This window comes from Podarcis vaucheri (genome assembly GCF_965113315.1).
Source record: "Podarcis vaucheri genome assembly, chromosome: 13".
Taxonomy (NCBI): Eukaryota; Metazoa; Chordata; class Lepidosauria; order Squamata; family Lacertidae; genus Podarcis; species Podarcis vaucheri.
The window spans coordinates 18,149,295-18,171,275 of record NC_138751.1 but is presented as its reverse complement, the minus strand read 5'-3'; the positions used below and the strand labels follow the sequence as shown (position 1 = coordinate 18,171,275).

Sequence of the window (21,981 nt, the reverse complement as noted above, 5' to 3'; positions counted from 1 at the left end):
ACAGGTTCTCCACATCTGCACTCTTACCAGCTCCCTCTCGCCTATCTGTAATTCCCCCAGAAACATCCTGGCAACACCCCCCCAGCCCCGTACCCGGCGCGACTGCTCCAGCTGCTCCGACAGCTCCTCCAGGGCAGACGTGTGCCGCTGGCGCATCTCCAGCACCTGGGCTTCGTGCACTTTGACCTCGTCCTCAATGGTCTTCTTCAGCTCCGTTACTTCTTGCTCCCTCTTCGACCTGCCAGGGGAAGGGAAAGGAGGGGATCAGGGTGAGGCTAGCAGGGTGAGGCAGGCTTGTCCTGGAGAGACTACTAGGGAGTAGGGGAGAATTTAAGAGCCTTGCTGGATCAAGGTCAGAAGCTCACCTAGTCGAGCATCCTTTTCTCACAGCGGCTGGCCAGATCCTACAAGCAAGACCTGAGCACAAAAGCCCACTCTCCCCTCCCGTGGTTTCCTGCTTGGCAGGGGGTTGGACTCGATGGCCCTTGTGGTCTCTTCCAACTCTATGATTCTATGGTTTCCAGGAACTGGCCTTCAGGCACATTACTGCCTCTGGCTGTGGAGCAGAACCCAGTCCTTATGGCTAGCAATCACTGGATAGCCTTGTCCTCCATGGGTCTGCCCAACCCTCTCCTTCAAAACCGTCCAAGTCAATGGCCATTTCTGCCTCTTGTCGGCTTACTTATCCACCAGGTCTGCCAGCTGCCACTAGGCCCTTACCGTAGCTCCTGCTGCGCGGCCGTCGAGTCCAAAGTGTCCTCCAGCTCTGTCTTCAGGGCCTCCAGCTCTTCGCCCAGGTCCCGCCGCTGCTTCTCGGCTTTGGCGCGGGCCGCCTTCTCGGACTCCATGTCCTCCTGCAGCTCGGCCAGCTGCGCCTGCAGCTCACGAAGGGACTTCAGCACGGCGTTCTTCTGCGCAGACTCCTCCTCCACCCTGCAAGGCGGGCGGGAAAGGTCAGAGGGGCAAGAGGGCCAGGCTGAGGGTGGGCCGGAGGGAAAGGGGGGCAGCGGGGAGGAGGGCGAGGCGGAGGAAAGCTAGTGGCAGGCAGCAGGCACCCAAAAGGGGAAGAGAGGGAGATCTTTGCAGGATGCCAAAGAGGCACAGAGGAGCAATTGTGTTCCCCTGAATCTAACCCAAGGTTGTACCTATACTTCAGAAATTTAAGGAAGTTTCTTTCTAAGCCATGCTTGGGAGTCATAGGTTAATGACTGTGGTTGGTTAGGTTGCTCTAAGTCAGGGGATCTGCTTTGTTTCACCCTAGAGCCCTCGAGGTCCACTAGCTGGAGCAAAGCGCAAAACAGTGGGTTTTTTAAGCGGCAGGCATATGCTTAGAATTAAAAGACAAGTGCCCCTCTGAGTGCATCTCAGCTGCCCAGGAATGTGTCCCAAGTACCAGAGTGGAGATCAAAGTCCTTCCACACACAAAAAAGTCCGTTCATAGTTTCCACCAATGCTTTCCTTTGTTTCAGAAGCCTAATTGGGAAGGAAAAGTCGTTGCTACTCGTTGAACGACCAAGAGCCAGGCATCCTTGATGAGATCCGCTGCAAAACCACCCTGAGACCTTCCAGCAGATCCCCATATCTGCCTATTCCCTGCTCTAAGGGATTCCCTATGAGGAAGCCATAGCAACCACCTGTTTAGGGCTGCAGGGCAGGGCACTTCAGCCAATACGTCCCTCTTGCACACTTCTGCTTCCCTTGTTGATTCTTGGATACCCTCAAAAAAGAACCCCCACGAATGGGAAGGAGGCGTTCCACCTTGAGGCTACTTGCAGCCAGCCTAGCTTATCAGCAGAAGGGAGAGTGAGGCTGGCTGGGCAGTGCCCTGTTGAATAAGCCTCCAAGCTGCCAAGCTGGCAGGAGCCTCCAGCCCCGGCACACTTACCTGGCCAGCGCTGCCTGTAGCTCAGCTTCCTTCCTTGCCAGCGCTTGCCGGAGCTCCTCCAGCTGCTGCTGCAGCTCCACCACCTGCTCCTGCAGGTCCCCTGCCTCCCCGTCCAGCTTGCGCTTCAGCTTCTCCAGCTCCTGGCGCCCCTTTTCTTCCTTCTTTAGCCGATCTAGAAGGGCGAAGGGAGGGGAGAATGGGGGAAAAGGTCAAGCAAGGAAACGGGACGCCCCCATCGCAGAAGCACACGGAGCAGGCTGCTCGTCGCTGGTGGGGAACGTGCGGCCCTCCAAATGCAGCTGGACTCCAGCTCCCATCAGCCACAGCCTGCGCGGCCGATGGCCAGGGATGCTGGGAGTTGTAGTCCAGCGTTGCCTGGGAAGGCCACATGTTCCCCATCCCTAACCAGAGCCCAGAATTGGTCCCTAATGTTCCACCTCCGCTGTCAGAGGCAGTATAATATAGCCTCTGGGTGCCAGTTACTGGGAAACGCAAGTGGAGAGCGTGGCAGCAGTGTTCAGAATCTGCTTTGGAGCTTCCAGTAAGGACGCCTGCCTGGCCACTGGGGGAACAGGGTGCTGGACTAAATGGGCCATTGGCCTGATCCAGGAGGGCTCTTGTTATGTTATCGGCTAAGCCCGGTCTTGGTCTACACCAGGGTTTTCCAAATTTGGGTCTCCAGCTGTTTTTGGACTACAACTCCCATCATCCCTGACCACCGGTCCTGCTAGCTAAGGATGATGGGAGTTGTAGTCCAAAAAAAGCTGGAGACCCAAGTTTGGGAAACTCTGGCCTGCACCAACAGGATCTCCAGGACTTCAGGCAGGAATCCCTTTCCCCAGTTGTCTTCCTTTTGAGATGCCAAGGAGCGAACCTGGGACTCTCTGCAGAAGAAGGATGTGCTCTCCTACCAAGCTGTGGCCCCACCAACACCCTGCGCAGCTCATTCTCTGTGCACGGACTTTAGCCAAGAGGCTGCCAGTCAGTGGGGAGGGGAAGACACCTCCCCAAAGAAGCACTTCCCCAAAGAGGCCAGTTTTATACCAGGTTTCAATTGTCACACCAAAGGAATGCGATTCCTGGGGTCTGAAGTGCCCAGGGAAGAAATCTAGGCCACCCCCCAACCGCTGTGTACTCCCCTGTTCCCAGACGCACCTTCCATGTCAGCGATGACGGCTTCGTATTTGTTGCGCAGTTTGGAGAGGCTCTTCACCTTCTCTTCCTCCTCTGCCATATGGGAGGTGAACTCGGAGAGACGCTCCTCCATCAGCTTCCTCTCCTGAAGGCAGCGGGTGTAAAAAGACACAGGGTGTGTGGGGTTAGGACCCAAACATGCCTAACACTTCCAGGAAACCCAGGAGTCCAGGCTCCTAGACTCCTGACTTAACCAGCTTTTCCATTACCCATCTGCCTCCTCCTAGATCTCACTTCCAGACAAGCTGCTTTATTGAGCACCCACTCCGAATCATTTGCAGACAGGTCAGACAACGTGATGCCAAAGCAGAGGTGACCCTGCATTTCCCTGTTAACTTTCCTTACTGCAAAGCGTCTGATCTTTTTTTGTGGGGGGGGGGGGGAGACAAGGCTTGTTGAGCAAGAGCTCCAATCCAGTTTGTAGCTGCGCTGCCTGAACTGGCTGGTATGTGAGTGAAGCACCCCCCCAAAACCAGCAGCAGCTTGGAAGTGTCTCTAGGGCCCCCAAATAGCCCCCCCCCCCACTTCTATCTTTGCAACTGTGGGGGTTAATAGTTTAAATCCCCCCCCACCAAGGGCAGTCTGCACCTCAATAAAGCAGCAGCAGGCTGAGGTTCCTCCTCTGCTTTTAATATATATATATATATATATATATATATTATCAGTTTTCAACTCTAAACAAACACAGTGAAACGTAACTTGCTGAAGCGCTTGAGAAGAGAAGCAACCACGCTAGTAGGACTACAGGAAGTTTTGTAAGGAGAAAGATACAAAGTGTTACAAAGTAGAAAAAGTTAAGAGATATTGATTATGAGATTGCAATGCAATAGGGAAAATAAGAAATGCATACTAAGAGATTAGATTGGAAAATTTTCAGACAGGACTGATGAAAGTCAAAAAAACTGAATAAGATGTAAAAGTATGTTTAACTACTGTTGAAAATTATATGTTAAAAAACCCACCAGAGCAAGGATGGGCCACAAAACACAAGGCAGGCAGGCAAAAAAACACCACAAATAACGCCCCCCTCAGCCCCGCCTTTTCTGCAGCAGGAAGGGCCCCCAACTCACTTTGTGCAGTTTTGAGTTTTGGTCTTCGAGCACCAGCAGGTCTTCCTCCATCTTCTTCATCTTGGCTTCCGTGCTCACTTTCTCCAGCTGCAGCTTCTGCCGGGCGGCCTCCTCCTCCTCCAGCTGCTCTTCGATGTCCTACGAGGGAGGAGGGAGAGCAGGGGACAATGGGCATACGTAAAGAAATGTCCCGGGCCATATAAAAGAAGCGGAGCGGTTATTTCAAGCCCTGGAACTGCCTCACCAAAGCAGCAGGGTTAGCAGAATATTCAAGCGCAGTGTCGTGGCCGGACTGGGACCAGGGAGACCCAGGTTCAAATCCCTGCTCACCTACAAAGTTCACTGGGCGACCTCAGGGCAGTCGCTCACCCCCAAGTCTGCCCTGCAGCACAGGACTGATGCAAGCGTGACCGTGTAAGTCACCCTAAGGGCTCTGCAGATGCCATAAACAAAAGCATTTACAGTCAAACCTCAGTTCTCAAACACTTCCGTTATCATATGTTTCGGCTCCCGAATGCTGAAAACCCGAAAGTAAATGCTCTGGTTTTCTAACGTTTTTCGGAACCCGAATGTCTGACACGGCTTCCGCTTGAGTGCAAGAAGCTCATGAAACCAATCAGAAGCTGCGCCTCGGTTGTCGAACGTTTAGGAAGTTGAACGGTCTCCCGGAACGGAATACAACCAAGGTTTGACTATATTTCAAAACAAAACCAGGACCTATTTTAAAGCTGAGATGAATAAATTTATATTTTTAAAGGGATTTTGGGGGGTAGGCCTTTATAGGAGTGGAATTCCACAACTGAGGCACCACCACTGAGAAGGCCCTGTTCAGCGTCACAACTAACCTGGTAACAACCAACCTTCTCTCTCTGAGCATGCCCTTAGAAACTTGACCCAAGAAAAGCTGATTTCTGCACAAACGTTAGCAGATGAAGCAAAACTCTTGCTTCGTTCCACCCACCACACCTAACGTATAGCTGCACGGATCAATTTAGCTGCCTTCCCTTAAGGGAGTGGGCGGCAGCTGCCCTCCTCCTTTGCTCCTCCTGGTGATGGAGGACGGTCCTCTCTTCCCAACTCACCTGGATGTGCTGCTGCATCTTCTTCTTGTCCCCCTGCAGCTGCTGGCAACGCTCCTCCTCCTCTTCCACCCGCGACTCCAGCTCGTGCAGGATGTCCTCCAGCTCCTGCTTCCGGGCCGCCAGCCGCGCCCGCATCTCCTCGGCTTCGGCAAACAGCTCCGTCTCCGCCTGCAGCTGTTCGGCCAGGATGGCCTTCTCCTCCGAGAGCTAGCCACGGAAACGGGATCAAGGAGACAGGGACAGGCATCAGATCCCCCTGGAGCCTAGCTCAGGACGTTAGGGTACAGCAAGCCATTAATTAAGGAAGGTTTTATCCCAATCCCGGCATTTAAGCAGTGGGGAGTAGAAGCTTGACGCGGAACGTACAAGCAGTGTGAATTATAGAGGAGGTGTGGAATCCCGGGAACTGTAGTTTGCTAAGGTTGCTGGGAGGGCTAAACTACAGTTCCCATGATTCTTTTTTTGGGTGGGGGGAGCCATGACTGTTAATGTGTTATAAGAGTGCTTATGGTGCGGATGCGACCCGAGAGAAAAAGGAGTTCAGGCGGACCTATTATAAAATCTGTTTCAGGACACGGAGTAGGCAGGCCAATATGGAGGGCAATGCAAGGAGAGTCCAAGTGAATGGTTGAAAGAGAAGGGGGTGGGGCTTCCGCTGCAGATGTCAGGAGAGGAGGTGCGGCTTAATGGCTGAGGACTCCTGGCTCCTCCCACTCTCCCTGCTCACCTGCTGGTATTTGTTCTCCAGTTCCTTCAGGTCCATTTGGGTTTTCACGTGTTTCTCCTGCACCTTTTGCAGCTCCACTGCCTTTGCCTGCATCACCTCGTCCTGACGGGTCACCTGTAACAGGGGCTTCACCTGGGGAAAAGGGGAGGAGGAAGAAAAGGAGGGGAAGGGGTTGAGAGAGCCAAAGTGGGAGGTGGGGGTGGGTGAGAAGGAAGAACCTCCGCCCTCCACAGAAGTTGGTCCATGAGGCTGCTCTTCCCCAAACCGTGCCTGATGTCCTATGAGACACCCCCGTCCTTAGCATCGCCGCCTGACCCACCTTGGTGAAAAGGCGCCACCACTGCCAGTGGCGCAACTTGAGGTAGGCGGCGCAGTTACGCTGCATGACCTTGAGAGCGCTCATCTGCTGCTGCTTTTTCATGAAGGCTCTGGGAGGAGAGGGAAGCGTACACAGTCAGAAAAGCACGGTTAGGTACCTTAGCCAGGGCTCTGTGCGTGTAGTATCATAGAAACGTAGAAACATAGAGCTGGGACCCCCATCCAGTCCACCCCCTGCAATGCTGGAGCCTTCTGTGGCTGTATAATTCCTTACCCTCCCCTCCACCCTCCATGCAAAGCCCACCAGGGAAGCTGTGTTTGCAGCTGGCTTGGTTCATACAGGTTTCTGACTCCAGAGGAGACAAAAGGAGGGCCTACCGAGGGCGGGCAGGGAGCCAGGTGGAGAGCAATCTCCTAGCCCAGGGGCTCTGTGTGCCCAATGGGGAGTTCTGAGGAAGCGTCACAAAAGATTCCCGAGAAGGGGGCATGGCCAGTCACAGATCTTCCACCCAATCACTGGCGGCGGATGAAGCCCCCTCTCCAGAGAATACCAGAAGTTCTGGCTTCCCAAGCGGAGTAAGCCAGAGGCTGCCAACATGGACCCCATGACAGAATCATAGACTTGTAGAGTTGGAAGGGGCCACGAGGGTCATCTTATCCACCCCCCGGGCAATGCAGGAATCATTCATCCAACGCGGGGCTTGAACCCACGACCCTGGGATGACACGCGCATCTGCTTCCCTGGTGCCCACACATTCGCTTCCCTTTCCCCCACTTCTCCCCTCTGGTACAATCAGGCCTGAAAGAAGCCTAACTGGCTGTTCTACAGCTGACAGAACAGGTTACGGCCTCTGCTTGGTTGCAGTGAGCGTGTGTAGTGGCAGCCATGACAGCTGCACCAGAGGCGCACAGAGGCCAAACACTCGTTCGGAGATCTCTCTAGGGGGTTGAGCTAAATGTCCCTCGGGGTCCCTTCCAACACTACAATTCTGTGACTCTCTACTTCTCCATTGTCAGGGGTGGGAGGAAATTGGACCCCCTCAGGTGTTTTTGGACTACAACTCCCATCATCCTTGACCAATGGGTCATGCTGGCTGGGGCTGATGGGAGTTGTGAGTCCATCACCACCTCCTGCACAGCTCTGGGTTCCCTACCCCAGAATCTGATGACATCCTGCTTTAAAGTGGCCCATTGGCAATTCGCCCCAGTATAGCGGCTCAGTGCTCACTTGCGGGCCAAGTATCCGCGGGCAGCTGCCTGGAAGGAGACTATGATATCTGTGATCTTCAGGTCCCGCTCCTCCTCCAGGTGAGCAAGGACGCCAGCGCGGAAAAAGATCTTACTCTGGCCAATGCGGAAGAGGTTGGGGTCCAGCTCCAAGGCCTTGATCTGTGAGGATGAAAAGAAACAGAAGGTGGGTTTTTTGGGGGGGTGGAAGGGATTAGTCGGTAGGACATTCTGGTTTTCTGCATCTGGGCCAGTTCTAGCCCACATTGGCCCATCACCCTGGCCGGAGAGCCCCACGTACCATGCGTTCGCAGGCCTGTTTCCCATCCATGAAGCCTTTAGGAATGGCATTTGGAGTCAGGATCTCATACCTGCCAGAGGATAAGGAGAAAGCAGAGGGGTTAGAAATCACACGGACACCACGCACGCTTGAGCTTGACGTTAACACCCTCAGATACCAGGGATGAGTTAAGCCCATGGTGGATCCGATCCTCAGGGGCTGAGAACAGGGGCAGACCCCTCTGGGCGCACGCCCATTGCCCTCCAACTAAGGCCAGGCCTCCCTCAAGTCCTCAGGGTACCTCTGCCGGAATTCCTGGAAGATGATGCGGTTGGGAAAGCCCTGGCGACAAATGCGAATTCCCTCCAGGACTCCGTTGCAGCGTAGCTGGTCCAACACGAGGTGTGGCTCCAGTTTTCCAGCCTGTAATAGGAGCCGGGAAGAAGCAGGACCTGTCAGAGAGCACTTCAGGAAGCAGAGCAATACTGCTTGTTCTCTTAGTTATACCTTGCCCACCCTCCAAGAAGCCCAGGGTGGTATGTGGGTGAGCTATCCCTCATTAATCTTCCCAACAACCCTGTGAGGTGGGACTGGACCAGTTTTCCAAGGCTACCATGGCAGAGGAGGATTCGAATCAGGTTTCCCTGGCCTGTCTAACATTCTAGCCACTGCACGCCAGAGATGGAGGACCTGCGGTGCGACTCAAGTTACCGAGAGTGTAATCCCCATCATCCCTCATGGGAGATGTGTCCTACTACTACTACTAATTTATTTATATGTCGCCCATTGGACTGGGTTGCCCCAGCCACTGCCAGGCGGCTTCCAACAAATTATCAAACCACAGTAAAACATCAAACATTAAAAACTTCCCTATTTTAGTTGTCTTCTAAAGTCAGACAGAACCAGGGCATGCACCACTCTGGCGAGAATGTGGGCAAGTAGGGCCTTAGCTGGAATACCAAATGAAGCTGGCAGACAGCTGCCCTGGATGCAGAATTGACCTGTGCCTCCATGGACAGCTGTGAGTCCAAAATGACCCCCAGGCTGCGCAAGTGGTTCTTTAGGGGCACAGTTATCCCATTCAGGACCAGGGAGTCCCCCACACCTACCCGCCCTCGACTCCCCCAGAAACAGTACATCTGTCTTGTCGGGATTCAGCCTCAATCCACTGACTGCCAGGCATCCTCCAACCGCCTCCAGACACTCAAATAAAGAGGTCTCCACACAGCCCTTTGGCCAAGAAACTCCCTTTGAGGACCAGTCTCCCCTTTCACCCAGAGGAAGGCTTGGGCCTGCTTTTGACACCAGGCTCCCTTCACCACCAGGGCACTCATCCTGCTCCCCATACGCACTACAGGCCTCCGTCGCGTGAGCAACTCACTCTTTTCTCATGGTTGGGGATGATGCAGCGCACAAAGTTGGGGTTGGTGTTGCGCAGAGTTGACATGAGCTTGGAGAGAGACTCCTTATACAGCTGCCCCACCGTCCGGAACATCCCCTTCTTCGTCTTGTACGAGGAGCCGAAGGCAAGGTCTCCCATCCCGCTCACTTGGTCCAGGCCCACGATTCGGTCCACTGTGGAACAGGGGGAAGGGGCTTTCAGCTCACGTCCAGCACTTCCAGCCCACTCCCCAGGGGAAACGCAGGAAGCTGTGGGTTTCCTCCCTCCCTCCCTCCCAACCCCACATAACATCCATTGCAGCTGCCCCAAACCCCTCTGAGCCCTCTCTGAGGGAACGGAAGCCACCTGGCATTTCCCAACCCACTTAAGTTATACATAAAACCTTCAGAGCGGATGTGACGAAGGACAGTGGAAGCCCAGCCCTCAAGGGACACTGAAACAAGTTTCAATGAGCCCCTCCTCACACCTCCACTTTCTTAATCCACACAATTTAGACTGCCGTTGGAGAGCAGAAGAAAACAAGGCGAGTGTTACCCAGCAGTCCTGAGGGCCTGTTTGCCCCCATCTGCCTCAGTGGGCCTTTGAAGGGAGAAGCCTCAGGTACTCTTGGGCTGCTGCTGGTTTAGATACTGCAGAGAGGAAAGGGAGCGTCATGCCCAGGTAGCACCCGGAGGACACGTGGGGCAGAGCGGAGGAGAGAGTGAAAAGAAACCACGGCAGTTTAATTCTGAAGCCCACGAGGGGCTTTGAGGCTGCGCTCCTGAAAACACAGCACGCTTGCCAGGGACTAAGCCCTATTTAAGAGAATGGGACTTATTAAAACAATGTGCAGGAGTGCAACGTTAGTAAAGGAAGTCACATCTGAACTATCCAGACCCCAGATAGGAAGCCTCTGGCCCTCCAGATTCATGACTCCAGCTTTCGCCAGCATGGCCAATGGCCAGGGATGATGAGAGTTGTGATACCGACAATACTGGGAGGGCCAAAGGCTCCTCATCCATGGTCTAGACCAGGGGTTCTCCAGCTGTTTTCGGACTACAACTCCCATCACCCCCAGCTAGCAGGACCAATGGTCAGGGATGATGGGAACTGTAGTCCCATTTTGGGGACCAAAGGTTGAGAAAGGCTGGTCTAGACCAATGTTCTACAACCTTGGGTGCCCAGACATTGTTGTACTATAACTCCCAGCACCCTCATCTCTCTTAGCCAATGGTCAGGGATGGTGGGTGTTGCAGACTGACAACAGAGGTTCCCCGCCCATGGTCTAGACCAGCCTTTCTCAACCTTGGGTCCCCAGATGCTGTTGTACTACAATCCCCATCACTCCTATCTAGCAGCATCTGTGGTTGGGGGTGATGGGAAATGTAGTCCCATCTGTTTGTAGTTCCCCAGGTTTGGGGAAAAGGCTGATCTAGAAAATATTAAACAGAGGTGGGGAACCTGTGGCCCTCCAAACATTACTGAACTACAACTCCCATCATCCCTGACCATTGGCCAAGCTGGCTTGAGGCTGATGGAAGTTGGGCGACACCTAGAGGGCCCCCTTGTTCCCCACCCCAGATATTAAGAGGAAGAGGGTGCATGTCTTCCCCCTCATAAGCCTGCCTATCGTCCTCCCTTCCTACATGCTAGTGGCTCATGTGTGGGAAGGAGGGACATACTTTCTGCTGGACCCTGAGATGCCACGGCATAGCTGTCAAAGAAATAGACCTTCTGTATGTTCTGGATCTCTGGAGAAAGGACAGGGCCAGGCAGGGAAAGGGGCAGGTGAGGTTTCGCAAAGCAATCCATGACAGGAGGGAAAGAGAGAGGTGGGTCAAGGATAGAAGGAAACAGAAAGAGCAAAGAGCAAAGCGGTTAGTACCAGCAGCAACAAGAGAGAGCTTCAAGCAGCTTTGAGAAGTTATATTGACAGTTACTGAGATCTACAGGCCACTAGGTTAATTAAATATGTAAACAGGTTAATAATATGTGTAAGTATGGAGACTCAGATTCAACGCAGGCAACCGCTCCCCCCCGGTGACTCATTAATCATTGAATTAACTCTCTGTTTTAAAGCTACCCACTATCTTCATTGTTCTATTGCAATACAGTCATACCTTGGAGTCGAACAGAATCTGTTCTGGAAGTCCGTTTGACTTCCAAAATGTTCGGAAACCAAAGCGTGGCTTCTGGAAGCTCCTGCAGCCAATCGGAAGCTGCGGAAGCCCCGTCAGACGTTCGGGTTCCAAATAATGTTTGCAAACCGAAACACTCACTTCTGGGTTTGCGGCGTTCGGGAACCAAAACGTCTGAGTACCAAGGCATTCAGGATCAAAGGTACAACTGTATTGCTTTTTTTGTTTTAATCCCTGCAAACTCCTCGGAGGACACTGGTGACAGATAATGGCCTATGAATGGATCAACATAGATCTTCCCAGGCCCCCTACCATCTTTCCACAGCTCTGCCGTGAACTTGTCTGCACTCTGGTGGAGAAGCGTAGCCACGTTGTCGTTCAAGGGGTCCATGTTCTTCATGAGCCACTCGTCTGCTTTGTAGTCAACCTTTCAAAGGAAAAGGGGGGAGAGCGAAAGAGAAAAGAGGAGAAAAGGCAGAAATATCAGAGCTATGGGCGCGCCACAACCCAGCCATGTGCAGGGATAAAACGGCATTATCCCAAAGTTGGACCATTCAGTCCATTTCTAAGCCCAATAGTGTCTACTCCAGAAGTGGACAACCTTTTGGGAGGGGAAAGGGGTCAAGGGCCACATTCATTTGGATGCAAGTGGTCAGGGGCCTCATACTGATCATAAGTGCCACATAATACTCATTTGGTGCTTGTAAGAAATCAACCTTTTGGTGCGGCAGCACCTACTCCTTGCCTGTTGACGTCAGACAGGAGCCTTCGCTGTACTCTTTTCAGCATCTGTTTAAGGCATTTTTTGCTTAGGCAAGCCTATCCAGCCATGAAGAAGTTACATGGGTTCTATTTTTGTTTTAGGTACTCATGGTTTTGCCCAGTGCTTTTTTTCTTAAAAAAAAATATATGTTTAGGGGTACTCTAATGCAGTAAATTTACTCTAATGCAGTAAATGGACAAAAGCACGAAGATTCACAAAATGTTTAGGAGTGTGCGTACCCCTGCGGCCTCCCCCCAGAAAAAAGCACTGATTTTACCAATCTTTTAAATGCATGCTTTTTATTGATACTTTTAATATTATATCACTGTAAACCACTTAGAGGTTTTCTTAGAATCAAACGGTATATAAATTTTATGAAATGAAACTGAAAGAAACAGGTGGGGCTGAAGTCTGACTGCCTGTGGCTATTCAGGCCCTCAGGCAATAGGCCTTTCCCAGCCCTGTTAACTGAGATGCAACCTGGGACCTCAGCTCCACTACGGAGCTCTGAGCCCCCTCCTTTAGACACTGCAGTTAGGTCATGAGACGGGCCTTTGTCAATCTGGTACCCTACAGGTGATGCCTGACTACAACTCCCATCAGCTCCAGTCAATGGTCAGGGATGATGGGAGTTGTAGTCCAGCAACACCTGCAGACCTAGAAGGTAGCAGCTGGGCTTTTGCCTCCTAGCAGTAAGAACCACAAGGTGAAAGTGAGCCCAGGAGTGCCAGTAAATAGGGGGAAACCCAGCATGGGGGTGGGGTGGAGGTAACTTGCCTTGCCAGCGTAATGGATGATGCAGAAGTCAGCTTTGTCCCGCAGCTGCCGGGGCTTCTGGAACTTGGGGTGGGTTCCTTGCTCCTGGGTAACCTTTTCCACGAAGCTCTTGTCAGTGGCTTTGGGGAACCAGCACTCTTCGTCTAGCAGAGCCAGCACCCCTGGGGGGTTTGCCTGGGACAGAGGAAAAACCAAAACCATTAAGCAAGGGAACCCAAGGAGGAAATCGAAGTTGCCTCGCTGGGGAGGGTTATGTTTGTGGGTGTGGATAAACAGACTGGAAAAGAGTCAATTGTACTGAGTGCCTGGAAGAGTGTATAAGGTTCTAGGCAAGTGACAGGGGGCTGGGAACTGGAATGCTATATAATAATAATAATAATAATAATAATTTATTATTTATACCCCGCCCATCTGGCTGGGCTTCCCTAGCCATTCTGGGCGGCTTCCAACCAAATATTAAAATACAGTAATACATCAAACATTAAAAGCTTCCCAAAACGGGGTTGCCTTCAGATGTCTCCTAAAAGTTTGGTAGTTGTTGTTCTCTTTGACATCTGATGGGAGGCCGTTCCACAGGGCGAGTGCCACTACTGAGAAGGCCCTCTGCCTGGTTCCCTGTAACTTGGCTTCTCGCAGTGAGGGAACCGCCAGAAGGCCCTCAGCACTGGACCTCAGTGTCCGGGCTGAATGATGGGGTGGAGACGCTCCTTCAGATATACTGGACCCCTTTAAACAAAACCAGGATCACCTACACTTCCACTGCCGTTCCCTGCGCCATGATTTTGAGCCATTTATTAAAGCAAAACAATTGTCAAAATGCGGTATTTGCAGGGAGTGAGAGAACCCACCCGGCAATGGTGTTGACCAGAAAGGTGTGCTCAAGACACAGCTCTGCCTGAAGGGAGGAGGTGTTAGAACAATATGCCTCCTCTCCAAGAATGTCAATGAACATGTCAAAGCCATGCACCTCCCAAAGGACAGGAAAACAGCACTAAGGATCACCCACAGGGCTACTGCTGTGGGTTCCCCCCTCCTTAAGCTAGCTTTCCCAAGGTAAGGGAACCCCACCAGCTCCAGGAAGACTCCATAGGAAAACATGGGAGGAATATAAAATGCGAGTGAAAGAGGTGCGGTGATTACACCCTAAATGACTAGTTGTAGGATCAGCCTAGATAAAAAGGTCTGGAGCGGAGATTCCTAACCGCCTACCAGCTTTCACAGGAAAATCAATCCACATACTCCAGGTAACACCGTGTCATTAGCGGGGTGCAAGTACACTGCCAAGGGGTGCCAACAGTCCCAGGTGACTCAGCCAAACACACACTGGGTCAGGGAGGAGGGGAAAAATAGTGTTTGTGGATGTTCCTGCATGCTTGCTTTTTTTAAAGGACAAAAACCTCCCTGCAAGTAAAACACAACAACTAGCCAATCCTAGGGAGAGGATGTTCTAGCCCAGACTGCTCTCTGTTGTGCTAGTTTTCTGCATGCACGGAGTTGTTTTTCTCTTTTGTTTTGTTTTTTGCAGAATGCAACCTTCTCCATCGTTGCATCTGCCTGCGGGAGAAGCTTGCAGCTACTGCATTTCTTTCTTTTTGTGTGTGCCAAAACAAACAAAGAGCAAAAAGGAAGCATGTGTGATGCTCCTTTGCACAGATTCCATTGCACCTCCTCACATTGCATAAATGTCAGATTATTGAGGTGCCGATCAAAATCTCCCACCCTGGCCAATACCTTGTAGAAGAAAGCCTCTTCCCTATAAATGGAATAGACTTTCCCCAAATAAGCACAGTGTGTCTCTTATCTCCTTTCTCCCATCCCCAGGCTGCTCACCGGCCTCTCGATGAGGTCTATGCAGGGCTGGAGGTCCAGGCCAAAGTCAATGAAGTTCCATTCAATACCCTCTCGCTGATACTCTTCCTGCTCCAGCACAAACATGGTGTGGTTGAAGAGCTGCTGGAGCTTTTCGTTGGTGTAGTTGATGCAGAGCTGTTCAAAGGAATTCAGCTGCAGGGCGGGGGGCAGTGAGAGGGAAGGAAAGAGAGAGAGAGAAAAGCATTCAGGTGGAGATCAGCTCCTGGCAAGAAGAGCAAACACCTCTGACTTCAGGGGCCCCACAATACCTTCTTCCCCATGAAATTCCCCACGCGTCACAACCAGACAGGGCCCTGCTCCTTGTGCCTTTTCTGCTCAAGGACATTAAAACTGGTAGGTGCATCACAACTGAGGAAGCCCTCTCCTGCAGGGACCCGCCAAGCTCCCTCTGGAATGCAATAAAAACATTGGATTTTGACTTATTGTTGCTGATTCATTATTCTTGTGCTGGTTTTATGTGAGTACATTTGCTTGTGTGTGTGTGTGTGTGTGTGTAGATATAGATGTTTATCTAAGTGTGTGTATATGTATAGACACATATACACACGCACGTGTGTGTGTGTGTGTGTGTGTGTGTGTGAATTCTGCTTCTACATGAGACTCCAATTTGTCTCCTGTATATCACCAAACACTCACCTGTAGATCACCTAACCTCACTGTCAGGTGACTTTTCGCTCACGCAGGGAATCAATTAACCACGCAGGGAATCAAATACCACATGTGTGAGCCATGCAAGCCCAGACAATCAGCTGGGAACCAGAACATTAGAGGTGCTTTTGGCCCAAGCATGTCTATACCTGCCCTTACGCACAAACCGGATGTGCTCCTCCCCACACACCCCAGTTATGAAACTACCATCAAAAGGCTTCATTCCCGGCATAAACGCTATGCCTTTGGATTGCTGCGAGAGGCAGCAATCTATCTAGTGCCACGTGGGCATCCAGTGGAGTTGGTGCAGGTACACCTGTTGAACTTTAACCCTTCCTTTCTCCCCCCCCCCACCCACAAGCAGCACAGAGCCCGTGTCAGAAAGAAGAGAAGCAAGGAGCAGCATCCTCCCTTTTTCTTCCAGGGACGAAGGTCAAAGGCAAACACAATGGACAGGTGAGAGCAGAAAGGGCTTGAGGAAAGGATAATGGAATGGATAAGAAGGATGGATTTACATGCAGACCAAAACGAAGGTGGTTGCTCAGCAGCTGCAGGTCCTCACCTGGAATATTTCAAAGCCCGCAATGTCCAGAATACCGATGAAGGAGGCACCCTGGCGCTTGGTGCGGTCCAGGGCCCGGTTGATCCGATGCACCAGCCAACGGAAGAGGCGTTCGTACGTTGCTTTTGCCAAGGCTTCCACCGCAAAGTCAGCCTGGAAAAGGGGGGCAGAGGGAGGTATGTCTCCAGGCTTGGCTCATTTCACCACTTCAAGCCTCCTTCCGCCCACCTCCACAATGATGTTTCAGGCATCCTCATCCCACCTCCTGGCGTCCCCAGAACCCCAGCTGTTGCCACCAACCTGCTCTTTTGTCTGCGCCTTCTGCACATAGTCCCGGCCAACTTTGATCCGCGGGGTAAGGATGGCGCGGGTGAACTCGGTGACGTTCATGCCCAGGAGGTGGCAAAGCTTCTGGGCAGCTGCAGAGAACAAGCCGGTAACAACCCCATTGTTAGTTCAGTCCCCTGCTGGCTCGACACTGGCCACCCTCGACCTGGTAAGCCCAAGGCTTTGCTGGCCCAACTCCTCTGCCTACACACCCAATGACCTGGTTGCTGCTAGCTAAATGGCAGAAGCGGAACTGAGTGGCAGGCTGGGAAATAACAGGATGAGTCCTGCTGCCCAGTCCAAAGAAGGACAGCAACTACCTCCTCCCTGCCACAGCACCATATCAGCCACGGAAGAAGACCTGAGAGCACCCAAGACTCATTCGTCCTAACCTCTTGAGCCGATAGTCCAATGCGCCCCTGGATAGTTAGGATCTATTGTGCAGAATTTCAATTCTGAATAATTTTAGCTTCTCCCCACACAATCCTTATGGGGAAATGTGTGGCCCTTCCGGATGTGGATGGCCCTCTCTACCCACCCTACTGCTGCGTCTACTTTAACCCCCCCCCCCTTTTCTGCTGCCATCAAAATGAGTGGGGTCTCAGCTGCCCGAAAGGCCATGGGTTAGTCATCACTGTTTATATATTCCAGAAGGCAGGCTGAGCGCTGACTGCAAAATAGGCATTCTCCCGCTAGAGCCCATCCCCGCAAATCCAGCTGGCTGCCTATCAGGGCTGGTGAGCCCCCGCTACTACCTGTGTTGTCAGGCATGGAGGCCTGGTCTGTGTTCCTCTCCTTACGGAAGACAATGTTCCCAAACTGCAGCACGGCCGAGACCATCCGCAGCATACCTGGGGGGGGGGGGAGAAAGGCCTTTAGTGTGAGCACGCTTCCGCCTCCACCCCTCTGCGCAGATGCAAACACCCAAATTCATCCACCAAAAGAGGCTAAGGGAGCCGATTGAAGGAAAATGCAAGGACCTGTGGGATGTGGCAATGGGATGTGGCAGCAGCCGCTAGAGAAGCACATGCAACACCTTGAGGGCATCCGAAGTCCTCCAAATGCAACAAGATAACGCGACACCCCTGCACTGTTTATTTTCTATATCTCTGCACGGCATGGGAGGGCTGAGTTTAGAATTGCAAGTTCACAGCAGAGTCTCAGTCTGAAGCAAAGACTTCCTGATTCCTAGTCCAGGTTCTTAAGTCACTTTGTCATCTTTTTTTAAAAACAAACAAACACCTAAACTAATTTCTGATTAGGTGACATACATGGGAGGAGAGGACGACTGAGGAGACTACCAGCCACATGGGCCAGAATGACAGGTTTCATGTTCAAAAGCAGCAAGTTTTTGCCCACCGGATGCTGAAGGCGACTTAAGGAGGTCACGGGTGTCGCCATCACACCCTGCCTGGGAACATCCTCAGAGGAATGTGGTGTGACGCAGTCAGCAAATAGTGATCAGCTATCTCAGGCTTGGCCAGCCTGGGGCTTTCCAGAGGTTCTGGACTACAGTTCCCATCAGCCACTGGATGTGCTGGCTGGGGACTGATGAGAGTTGGAGTCCAGAACCTCTGGAGGGCAACCAAAGTGGCCAAGGCCAAGCTAGACAGATCACAGCTGTTCTCTTGACCCCCTACACACACACGACTCACAATGTATCTCCTCGTGCGAGAAGCCCATGATTCGCATTGACTCCATGGTCTCGTGGAAGATCTCCTTGTCCTGCTGTCCTGGGATGGGCAGGTATCCGTTGGAGACAAAGCGATACTGATTGAAGGGCTCCAACAGCAGCTCCCCTGTAGCGCCATTGAGGAAAAAGAGGCATCTCTGAGGCAAGGGTGCCACACTTCCGCCAGCCAATTCCCACACCAAGGAGCTTCCCGTGCTGTAAGACACGCTGCTCTGTCATCAGTGACCACCTTTGCTTTTCTACTGCTGCCGTCCTTGCCTTCCCTGCCAGTTCCACTTCCAGATTTATGCAGAGCGGCAAGAAAGCTAAAGCGCTGCCCTTCTCTTTCTCCCTCGAGTTTGTTGCTTGCTGCTTTAGGAAGCCGAGGTCCAAAAGCGTGGGAGGAGGAGGACTGGACCCCCTTTTTCATGTTGCTCTGGGAGGGCACAGCAGCCGTTTACCTTTCACGTGTTCCCCGGCGCCCACCAGGAGCTGGTAGAAGATGTGGAAAGTCCTCTCGTCCTTGGCCTGGCGAATGGCTCGCGATTTCTCCAGCAGGTCTGGGCGGCTCAGGGTTAAGGAGGAAGGACAATTGCATTTGGAAACACGTATCCCCCCCCCTCCACAAAGCCAGCTTGCCTCACTCCCCCAAGAAGCAGAAGTCCCAGCTCTGAGACTTCCTAGCTTACCACTTCAACCTTGGCTCGCCAATATGTCGTTTGACTACAAAACCCATCATCCCCAGCCAGATTAGTCAGATGGGAGTTGTAGTCCGATGACATTTGGGGACCCAAAGCTGAAGAACACCATCAGGAATCCCTGGGTCTAGGATCCACAGGTGCCTCTAACCTGTCAGGGATCCCCGGATCCAGGATCCCATATTTATTCTAATTCAGGCTTTGCTCTCTCGCCTACAGAACTCAGGAGAGTCCTAGTTTTTGAACCAAATCCATGGAACTCCACAAGCAAGGATACATGTTTCTATGTTTGCTCCGACAATGTAGCCAGCTACATCGAAATTAATCCGTATAAATTTACCCTGGAGGAACACAGCAGGAGAGGAGAGAGAAATGAGACAGAAGGGCTCAGCGGCTTTGTAAATGACAATTGTTTCATTTACATGCCCATGTCCCTGGCAAACACAATATATAGGCAACAACCATTTTATGCTTGTTCAATGCACGTGCAATCGTGCGTGCGCACACATCACCAACACAACCCAGAAAAGGGGTGGGTTTACATGTGTTCCGCTGACATGCACAGGGGCCAGGAATGCAACCCCCATACAAATCAGGGTGTGTGTGCACATCACACCCAGAGTAGAATGCTTTCTCTAGCCTTAAACATAATAGTGATAGAAGGGTGCTATCCAGCTAAGTGATGCTCAGAGCAGACCCACTGAAATATATGGAAGTATGTTAATGTAAGTCCATTGACTTCTATCAGTTTAAGTATGACTAATATTGGACATCACTCAATGCACCACGATTTTAAAATAAGAACGCTCTGAAATTATTAGATTCTTCCTCCTCCCCCTGCCCTTTTAAACATTCTGACAAACTACAGAGTAGCCTTGGGCCACTTGGTGCTATTGGACTAGAATTCCCTTGCTGGCTGGGGCTGATGGGAGTTCTAGTCCAAACCCTCTGCAGGGCACCAGGCTAACAGAGGCTAAGAGCAGACTTCCCTCTCCCAGTCAACTGCAGATGAGGTCAGAGTTAATCAATCGTTCTTCAGCAGGAAGGAGTAGAAACTCGCTTCTGCACCAACTGGAAGAAACTTAGCATTACTGGGTGACGCAAAGCCGACTTCTCTCCTTTCAACAAGGAGGAAGATAAAACACTTTATTTCAGCTTCTTAAGGAGGGACCGAAAAGTGACATTTCCCAACAACAACAAAGGGGATTTGAAAGCAGATCTTCGGCAAGGACGGGAAGAAACTGGTTTTTCTTCCCGAGGAGGAGAGGCTTTGTTGGCATAGCTCAACAAAGCAGGTGGGGGTGTGAAAAACACAGTTGTGTACACAAGCTGCCCTTTCTGAAGAGTGGGTTAAGGTGCATTTTAGGATGGCTCAGGGAAGATGCACGATGAGACTCTGAATCTCAGGGGCATGGCCTTCAGCCCCATGTTGGACACTGATGACGCTTCCAACTCTACAACTCTGTTCTTGAACGGGTTTGCATCTTGCACGATGGGGAGATGGGTCCGCAGGGAACACCAGTAGAGGAAAGGTAAACGGGGGGTTGCTGGATGGCGGTAATGGTGGAGCCTCTGAATATCAGTTGCTGGGGAGGGAGAGCGGCTCTTTCAAGATCAGGATGCTGAGCTGCCTTGTGGTTCCTTTTTACTTTTCCAACAGGCCACATAATGAATGCTACCTTGCGCTGCAAGTTCTTGCCCTTCAGTTCTCCCCCAGAAGGTGGCTGGGCCTTAACATTGCCACCATTCAAGCAGACAGAAGGGCAACTCACTCCTTTCAAGGAAGCAGCTAAAACACAGGCAAGATGCTCTAAAGAGGTCAAATGTTCCCACCTTCAGACTCTACTCAGCCAGCACTCCAGGATTTTCTGTGGCCAGTTATTTTGATTTGATATGGGCACTTCAATACACTGACTGGAGCTCTGAAATCACAGTGCCAATCTCCTGCAAACCAGGCGCTTGGGGATTTGCTAGGGAAGGGGACCCCCGCGCCAGCTGCTGGATAGAGGCAAGGCAGACCGGTAGACCCAATGGTGTCATGCCGTAACAATAGGAATGCAGGAAGTTGCCTTGGTCAACCTAGCTCAGCACTGACTGGCAGCAGCTCGCCTGGCAAGGGTCTCTGCCAGCCCTGCCTGGAGACAGAGGCACATTGAGAGTCCTTTGGCAGGGACCTGTATAGGCAACCCCACCCCGAAAAAACTCACTTTGCCACAGCAGCCGCATTAGAAATTACCACATTTTACGCATCTCTAGTACTTGGAAGCATCCGTAGTGAGGTTGAGGCAAGGCAGAAGGACAGAAAAATCCTCACACCTTTGTGCCACGCTGCGAGAAGGAAGAGGAGCTTCTTCCATGTCTGAGTTCTCCATGACAGAGGTGGCATGTCGCCACACACATCATACACTCCATAGTCCGATGGGTGATTTTTGCTCCCTGGTGGGGGCCGGTTTCACCAGCCCCTACATACCCCTCTGCCTGGAGACTCCGAGGATTGAATATGGGACCTTCTACATGCAAGCACCAACTGGGGGGGGGGGGAGGCCAACTTACGAATCGTGAGGAGTTGTCGTTTTTGACTGTTTTTGCGTTGCCAAAGGCCTCCAGGATAGGGTTGGCTTGTAGCAGCTGACGTTCCAGCTCACCCTGGAAAGAAAGAGAAAGAGGTCAGGTGGGGGGTGGGGTGGGGTGGGGGGGTTGCCCAGACCCAGAAGCAGCAAAAGCTGAAGCTGTGTAGAAAGAGCACTCAAGGCTCTAGCCCTAGAAATGTGTTTTTTTCGGTGAGTGGGCAGATGCAGTGCTCTGCGAAATTTAGATCCTGGCAGGAGGAAAGCTGGCTGCCATCTTAGAAGGGAATCACTCCAAAGCGACTTCCATCTTCCATTTTTCTGACCACAGGGTGTGTGTGAGGGGGTGAACCCCTCAAGCATGTGCACCAGGGAGCAATACCCACCCGAACCCCACCCCCAAAGCACAACAGGAAAACTACTCACGTAGGAAGCAGGGTTGGAGGTCTATGGGTGGGGATGACGTCACGAAACATGAAATGGGGACGGGGAGGGAGAGAGCAGGGAGCAAGACGAGGTGGGGTGGGGTGGGGAAAACAAAACAAAAGACAAAACAAAAATGAACAACAACCAAAGGATTAAGTCAGACAACAGGGGGAAAAAGTAAAGACCCAACAGTGACGATGCAGTAACATGAGCCGGGAACCAATGCAAGGGTTGGTGGGGGGCAGGGAGGGCACCCAGGGGCCCCTCTTCCCTCCCCCAGCACCCCTTGAATCCTGTTCCTTTCTCAAGAGAGCCCAGCGCCCTGGCTCTGATGAGGGAAGAGACCCCACTGAACCGCTTTCAACAC

At 52.0% G+C, this 21,981-nt stretch overlaps 1 protein-coding gene across 12 annotated transcripts in view; it reads right to left on the bottom strand.

Annotated features, from left to right (window-relative positions):
- Positions 1-21,981, bottom strand: part of LOC309517007 (uncharacterized protein) — a 62,369-nt gene that overhangs the window by 18,973 nt on the left and 21,415 nt on the right. For 5 of the 12 annotated variants that reach the window (XM_082195995.1, XM_082195996.1, XM_082195988.1 and 2 more), the window contains 24 exons: positions 21,615-21,635; positions 21,175-21,267; positions 18,899-18,962; positions 18,385-18,483; positions 17,907-18,050; positions 17,007-17,102; positions 16,225-16,343; positions 15,925-16,077; positions 14,673-14,846; positions 12,843-13,016; positions 11,615-11,729; positions 10,847-10,915; positions 9,165-9,358; positions 8,085-8,206; positions 7,805-7,874; positions 7,505-7,665; positions 6,278-6,386; positions 5,959-6,090; positions 5,232-5,438; positions 4,150-4,287; positions 3,041-3,164; positions 1,886-2,057; positions 721-933; positions 94-238 (listed from right to left, as the gene is read on the bottom strand). In XM_082195995.1, coding sequence (XP_082052121.1) covers positions 94-238; positions 721-933; positions 1,886-2,057; positions 3,041-3,164; positions 4,150-4,287; positions 5,232-5,438; positions 5,959-6,090; positions 6,278-6,386; positions 7,505-7,665; positions 7,805-7,874; positions 8,085-8,206; positions 9,165-9,358; positions 10,847-10,915; positions 11,615-11,729; positions 12,843-13,016; positions 14,673-14,846; positions 15,925-16,077; positions 16,225-16,343; positions 17,007-17,102; positions 17,907-18,050; positions 18,385-18,483; positions 18,899-18,962; positions 21,175-21,267; positions 21,615-21,635 — 3,108 coding nt within the window. The remainder of the gene's footprint in view (positions 1-93; positions 239-720; positions 934-1,885; positions 2,058-3,040; positions 3,165-4,149; positions 4,288-5,231; positions 5,439-5,958; positions 6,091-6,277; positions 6,387-7,504; positions 7,666-7,804; positions 7,875-8,084; positions 8,207-9,164; positions 9,359-10,846; positions 10,916-11,614; positions 11,730-12,842; positions 13,017-14,672; positions 14,847-15,924; positions 16,078-16,224; positions 16,344-17,006; positions 17,103-17,906; positions 18,051-18,384; positions 18,484-18,898; positions 18,963-21,174; positions 21,268-21,614; positions 21,636-21,981) is intronic. The other 7 variants (XM_082195997.1, XM_082195998.1, XM_082195999.1 and 4 more) reach the window with 3 other exon arrangements.